The 7,573-nt window shown below is 47.6% G+C and overlaps 1 protein-coding gene across 1 annotated transcript; it reads left to right on the forward strand.

Moving 5' to 3' along the window:
* The first annotated feature begins 1,577 nt into the window (after positions 1-1,577).
* LOC115083235 (putative nuclease HARBI1) lies at positions 1,578-2,577 on the forward strand. The gene is made up of 2 exons (XM_029587043.1): positions 1,578-2,253; positions 2,432-2,577. The coding sequence occupies exons 1-2, from the start codon at positions 1,578-1,580 to the stop codon at positions 2,575-2,577; spliced, it is 822 nt and encodes a 273-aa protein (XP_029442903.1).
* Positions 2,578-7,573: the final 4,996 nt, after the last annotated feature.

The following is a 7,573-nucleotide window of genomic DNA, read 5'->3' on the forward strand; positions in this document are numbered from 1 at the left end:
ACAAACTTGAGAATACAGTGTTGCGGATCCATGTATGTACATCTCCCCCTAACTCGTGTCCATGCTTCTTTTTTCAATCTGTATATATTTTCTAGGGATGTGAATCGTTTTTTGACGATTTAAAATATCGTCCGATATATTTTAAATCGTCAAAAATCGTTAGAGCCGCGATACAATAACAATTCCCCCGATTTATCGTCAAAAAATCGTTAAACGGGGGAAGGGGGAGGGGAAGGGGGAGGGCGGGAAAACCGGCACCCTAAAACAACCCTAAAACCCACCCCGACCCTTTAAAATAAATCCCCCACCCCCCCGAACCCCCCCAAAATGCCTTAAATTACCTGGGGTCCAGAGGAAGGGTCTCGGTGTGATCTTTTACTCTCGGACCTCCTGTGCGTTGTAGAAATGGCACCGGCACTACGTTTGATCTGTCATATGACAGGGCAAAGGTAGCGCCGGCGCCATTTTGTTTTTTTGTCCCCCGACGGCAGGAGCGTAGGAGATCGCTCCCGGACCCCCGCTGGACCCCCAGGGACTTTTGGCCAGCTTGGGGGGGCCTCCTGACCCCCACAAGACTTGCCAAAAGTCCAGCGGGGGTCCGGGAACGACTTCCTGCACACGAATCGTTTTTCCGTATGGAAAATGGCGCACGCGAATCGTTTTTCTGTACGGAAAATGGCGCCGGCCATACGCTTTATGGCCGGCACCAGCCGTACGGCAACACGATTCGACTGCAGGAGGTCGTTCCGGACCCCCGCTGGACTTTTGGCAAGTCTTGTGGGGGTCAGGAGCCCCCCCCAAGCTGGCCAAAAGTCCCTGGGGGTCCAGCGGGGGTCCGGGAGCGATCTCCTGCCGCGAATCATTTTTCCGTATGGAAAAACGATTCGCGTGCATATGACAGGTCAAAGGTAGCGCCGGCGCCATTTCTACAATGCACAGGAGGTCCGAGAGTAAAAGATCACACCGGGACCCTTCCTCTGGACCCCAGGTAATTTAAGGCATTTTGGGGGGGTTCGGGAGGGTGGGGGATTTATTTTAAAGGGTCGGGGTTGGGTTTTAGGGATGTTTTAGTGTGCCGGTTTTCGATTTACACGATTTACACGATATTTAAAAAACCCAAACTGCGACGATCCGATTCCCTCCCCCTCCCAGCCGAAATCGATCGTTAAGACGATCAATCACACGATTCACAGCTCTAATATTTTCTGTTTTAAAATGTCACTGATTGTGTTTCACTTTTATCTGCATTGAAATCTATTTAAAAAAATAATTGAATTACATTGCTGTGAGTAAAGTTTGATAGTTAACTCTGAACAGTGGAGGAGGTTTATCTTTCCCTTTCTTGCCACATTGCTCTGTTAAATAATTTTTATGTGCTGCCATTCAAACTGTACACCAGAGAGTGCACATTGTGGCATATCCATGTATGTACTGGGAAACTTTTTCTATTTGCCCTGCTATTAAATCTAGTGCACCCGAGAATCCACAGTGTTGCATATCCATGTATGTGTTGTTAAAGGATTTATATGTGTTCATCTATTACTTTGAATTTCGTTTGTTTGCCTCTATTATATTCTATGCATGCAGAGCACCGTGCCATCAGCAGGCCAGGCCATCAGCAGGCCATCGGCAGGCCAGGACGTTTCATTTGCACACGGACAACTCTGTTTGGCATGTGTGAGCGAGATGTTGTCCGAACCTACCGGCTGAGCTCACAGGCAATCTTGTTCCTCTATGGAGATCTGCGCTGCGACATAGACCCCCAGGCCAATCGCCACCATGCTGTGCCAGGGTTGACTAAACTTCTCGGTGCCTTAAATTTTTTTGGTACCAGAAGTTTTCAAAACCCCGTGATTGTTGTTGCAGGTATGCCGCAGGCCTCCGTTTCACGGCATCTGTCACAGGTGTTGAAGGCCATGATGAAGCGGATAAGGAAGTACATCGTCTATCCTACAGATCCAGCTGGGCTGCAACAGATCCGCAGTGGGTTCATGGGTATTGCGGGGATGCCGAACGTGCTGGGTGCTATCGACTGCACTCATATTGCATTTACCCCCAAGTCGGATGAAGAGAGTGCGTTCCAGAATCGCAAGCACTTCCATTCCATGAATGTGCAAGTGGTTTGCGATGCACACCTTCGGATTCTAAATGTAGCAAAGTATCCTGGGAGCTGCCATGATGCCTACATTCTCGCACTTTCATCTCTGGGGACCCAATTCCCAGAGGGAAAGTACGGTGAAGGTTGGCTACTTGGTAAGTGACAATGGCTACTGCCTGGGATTCTATCTATGATGTGTTCAGGTCTGGGGATGTTCTGGATGATCAGTATACAGTTATGTTTATGATGTCATGTTATGTTTATAATGTTATGTTTATGATGTTTGGCGCTGCAAAATTGTTTTTGATGCATTCTGGATTATTGATCCTATAGGTGATGGTGGCTATGGCTGCAAGTCCTGGTTGCTAACTCCACTCCAGTCCCCACGCATAGCCGCCGAAAAACGCTACAATGAGGCTCATGGCAGCACCAGAAACATGATTGAGCGCACTTTTGGAGTTCTGAAGGGGCGTTTCTGATGTCTGGATCGCTCAGGGGGGCCCCTGCAGTACAGTGCAGAAAAGGTGGTGAGCATAATTGTTGCCTGCTGCATGCTACACAACATTTGTCAGAGATTTGGTGTGGATGCAGAGGTAGCCGAAAACTTGCCACCAGATCTGCTTGTGGAACTGGCAGCTGAAGCGGACAACACTGCACGGGGTCATGAAGTCCGACGAAGGATCATCAAAAGTTATTTCTCTTGTAAGTTATTAAATGTCATACATTCATTTTCCTAACTGCTATTATAGCACCACTCCTGTCTACAGTGCCCCATAATGATGTGGTGTTTTCATTGTAGTTCATTGCTGTGATTAATTGTAGATATTAATCATTTCTCTACCTGTACGGCCCATTTACTCTTGTCTTGTTTTTGTTTTTGTTTCAGAAGCTGAGATGCATCTATTTAACAATTCACCCCTCAGAACAGAACATATCACACAATATCACACATATCACACAATTCACAAAGGTTTTCATTCAATCCATATTTTTTTTAATGGTATTTGTTGAGGTATGAAATTTAAAAATGTTAAAACTTTGTCAACCCATTGAAACCTGATTTTATTTCTTTCCTCTTGTATGGACATCTAGGCCCTTTCCAGCGATCAAAATATAATTCATTGTCTTCTGTTTATTACAGTTTTTCTTGAAGTATGAAATCTAAAACCTTTGTCAACCAGGCTTCTTTCTTGCTTCCTGAATGAACAGCTAGGCCTTTTCCATTCACCAAAATATTAACAATAGTCTATGGTTTTTAATGAACCGAGGTGATGTTTTGCAAAAATATCCCTTGATGTGTTAAATCAATATAAAGTTTGTCAACATTTTACTGATATCTATTTTTCCTTGTATGAATATGAAAGCTTTTCCCAGCAATAAAAAAATAATTGTGTTCTGTTTTTTAAGGTTCCGTTTACATTTCATGAAGTATTACATCAATAATGCGTGTCTACCCATTGTATACAACATTCTTGTCTTTCCCTGTCTTTCATACTCTTGCATGTGGAGCACCCCTCCAGTGCCAAGGATTAACACCCCCCCCCCCCCCACACACACACACACCCCAGGCCCTACTCCTGCCATCTGTGCCTTCATGCCAGACCTAGGGGATGGGGTGACATCGACATTGACGTTATGAACACGGTATGTCCCCCTGCCAACTGCAATGAAAATGATGCTCTTATTCCCCCATACTGCATGGTCTCTTCCCTTGCCATACCCATCCAATCCCCTATGTATAAACCTCTAACAAGTTTAAAATTTGCTATTATGCTATGTTGTAATATTGTCAACTTTCATTACTTAACCCTTTTCGTACATATTCAATGATGGATGTGCATTAAAGGATATGTAGGTAAATTGCAAAAAATAACTTTTATTGAACATTTTAAGATTGGTTGATGGAACGATAAGCTGAGGCTAGTTATCGAATTGCGCCTATCAATTCCGCCATAGTTTCCCTAATTGCATTTACTTGAGCAGCCATCCCAGCGTTGACCTCGGATCTCAGCAACCGCACTTCCTGGAGGAGATGTCAATCCTGATGCGAGGTTATTCCACTCAAAAATTGCTCGCTCAGGCCATCATTGCCAAAAAGTGACAGTTCGAGGTCCTGCGCCACTGCTGCAGTTTCCGAAATCAGTGGAGTGTCAGCCAGTGGCTGGGATGATTGCGAATCAAGAAATGTTTGCAGGGGTGCTGAATCCTGGGTATCCAGGGGAACCTCTGGTTCTTGGCTGAGAGAAGACACATCAAACAGGTTCAGTGTTACCACGTCCTCTGTTGACATGTGTTGGCTGGGGGAGTCTGCGCTCGACATCGGGATCCATTGAGAACCCTTGTTGGGAGATTTTTACCCCAGAAAGGGCAAGCTGGATTTTTCAAATAGGCACTTGTTCAATTTTGTGAACAGATGGTTCTCCCGAAGATGGTGAAGTACAGTACGAACATCGGTACGATGTGTGGCCAGGTCCTTGGAGAAGATAAGAATGTCATCCAGGTACGCCACAACTTTGATGTATAAGAGATCCCTGAAGATTTCATTAATCATTCGCAGGAAAACTGCAGGTGTGTTACAAAGGCCGAAGGGAATCACTAAATATTCGTAATGTCCATCTCTGGTGTTGAAAGCAGTCTTCCAGATGTCATCAGGGTGGATACGCACCAAGTTATAGGCTCCGTGTAAGTTTAACTTGGTGAAGTTAGAGGCTCCGTGTAATCAATCAAACAATTTTGATATTAAGGGCAGAGGGTACTTGTCCTTAAGAATGATAACATTCAGACTGCGGTAGTCAATACATGGTCTTAAAGATCCATCTTTTTTCATGATGAAAAAGAACCCTGCACCAGCAGGAGAGGTAGAGGGGCAAATGAACCCCTTCGCAAGATTCTCCCAGATGTTCTCCGTCATGGCCTTCGTCTCAGGAAGTGACAGAGGATAGGTACACCCTTGGGGGGGGGTGTTCCAGCCCCCCGAAGAAGAGATAGGAGGTCCGCCTTCTGCTTTGAGAACACGTCTTCGAAGTCTGCATAGGGAGCAGGTATGCCTGAGGAAGTGGTTGCCAGAGGAACCACTAGTGGGGGCGCCACTTTCTGAAGACAAGTCTGGTGACAGGTGGAGCCCTATTCTGTCAGCTGGAGAGACCCCCAATCGAATTGGGGGGAGTGATGTTGGAGCCAAAGTAGTCCCAGAACTACCGGGTGGATGGACTTCTCTAGAACCAAAAGTTCAATTTCTTTGGAGTGGAGAGCACCAGTAAGAAGTCAAACTGGCTCTGTAATTAAGGAGACTTGACTGGGCAAAGGTTCTCCATAGATTGAGGCAATGCACAAGGAAGTCTCGAGAGGACGGGTATTGATACCCAGGAGTTGGACCAAGTCTCTAAGGATAAAATTGCCACCTGCTTCGGAATCCACAAGAGCAAGGACAGGAAACGGTTGAGTGTCCCATACTAGAGTAACAGGCACGGATAGCTGAGGGGCCAGGTACTTTGCGCCCAAGTTCAGGACCCCAACTGAACTTAGGCTGGGAAGTTTCCCGGACAGACTGGGCAAGTCTGTAAATGTTACGACTGTCGCTGCCCGACGTCTCCACTCCGCCCACCTTACCTTTTTTGCGACTCCTCCCGCAGTTGATGGACGTTTGGCTGCCGCGGTGTCTGCCTGCTGTCCTCTCCGGCATCCCTGGTCCGGCTTGGGCACTGCATCCCAACATGTTGTCCAAGTACCATAGGATGCGTGCGCCGCGTGGCCCTGCTTCTTATTCTCTCTTTGGCGCGAACCTCAGGAGCGTCCCCCTGTGATGACATCACGCATCCCGGGATACAAAAGCCTGCACTTTTTGCTAGCTAATCGAGTTAGCAAGGGATCTCCTTATGGATGGGATTCGCTCTCCATACCTAGCTACTCTGCCTCTCCAATCTTTGGACTTTATCCTAACGGGGTACCCGTTCCTCAGGGGCCTCTCTCATTTCTTTCAGGTCGTTATCAAGAATCGGTACTCGCTCCTCGAGAGCCCATGTTCCCTGACTCGCTGCCTGAACTTATCTCTTTTCTCAGAAGAAGCCGCTGCCTATATCATCAGTGAGTTACCAACTTTATTTCCTCAGAGCTGTTCCCTGGAACCAGGTACTCGCTCCTTGAGGGCCTGCCTCTATTCTAGCTTCTGTGTCAGCTTCCGGAAGAAACCGCTGTGTGAGTAACTTTACCAATGAGGCTCTATACCAGAACTCTGTGTATGCTCCACTGAACTCACTATCTCAGTTTTCTCCACTATAGCACAGCCATAGAGGGAATCGCTGATCCAGTATCCTAAGGAACCCTAGCCCAGCCGGGCTTCAGCTCTACTCACTACTGCCACCTCTGGTGGTTTATCTACTCTGTCTAATAAAAGATATAACTCTGTGTTGTGTGTCCCAAAGCTGAGCCTGACCTGTGGCCCCTCACAGGACTTCCCACCGTGGGCGTGGTCAGTTGCCACAGTGTCCAGGGGTCCACCCAAAACCTTACAAACAATAACAGTAGATGATGGCCTGGTGCTCTACAGTACAGACACAGGCCTGTTTGACTCCGCCAGAGGCACTCTTCCGGGGACAGGCACCCACGACCCATGGGCTCGTTGGTCTCAGCCAAAGCAGAATTCCTAACAGTAGTAGGGTTGGTAGCAGGTGGTGAGTGGAACGGACCCTAGAGGGTTTCTTGGGCATCTGATTCTCCCGGTGATGCTCTTGGAGATGGTGGTCAATTTGGCCTGTTAGTTGCAGGGAGAGCCCATCCAGGTAGATAGCTCATAAGCAGTCCTTCTGCCTAGCGAGTTCAGATGCTAAAGTCTGGAATTCAATGGTGTAGTCGAAGAGGCTTCTTTGGCCTTGTCACAGGTGTAGTAGACTAGTGCTTGCCACAGCATGCCGCCCAGGATCATTAAAGGTTCGCTGGAACACGGTCATGAACCGAGACAGTTCCCGTAGGAGTGAGTCCAAATGCTCCCACAAGGGAGAAGCCCATGCCAGTGCCTTCCCTTCTAGGTGAGACAAGATGAAGTCTACCTTGGTTAATTCATATTGAAAGATGGAGGGTTGAAGAGCAAACTGCATATAGCAATGGTTAATAAACCCTCTACACAGTTTGGAGTCACTGTTGAAACAGTTTGGAGTCACTGTTGAAACAAGGCTGGGCTGGCAGGGCCAGTAGGGCTCTGGAGGAGGAAGTAGATGGCTTTGGCAAAGAGGAAGCCGTCGCTGGAACTGAGTTGCTGGACATGGCATCTAGCTGTGTATGAAGATGCTCGGGAAGAAGACAGGGTCTCCAGAAACTGTTGCTGTTTTTGTACCTTTAGGGCCAGGCCAGGAATAGCCTGGAGGGCACACGGCTCTGCTGAGTCCATGGCGTTTGCAATCTGTTGCACCAGAGGTGGACCCTTGGGCCAAGGTGGGGTTGACACTACCCATAGGAGGGATCCTACGGGTCCCCACCGTC

The sequence above is a fragment of the Rhinatrema bivittatum genome, chromosome 2 (assembly GCF_901001135.1).
Source record: "Rhinatrema bivittatum chromosome 2, aRhiBiv1.1, whole genome shotgun sequence".
Lineage (NCBI taxonomy): Eukaryota > Metazoa > Chordata > Amphibia > Gymnophiona > Rhinatrematidae > Rhinatrema > Rhinatrema bivittatum.

Coding starts and splice junctions, on each gene's coding strand:
- LOC115083235 (XM_029587043.1), top strand. CDS start 1,578: ATGCATGCAGAGCACCGTGCCATCAGCAGGCCAGGCCATCAGCAGGCC. Junction 2,254..2,431: donor CGGTGAAGGTTGGCTACTTG/GTAAGTGACAAT, acceptor TTGATCCTATAG/GTGATGGTGGCTATGGCTGC.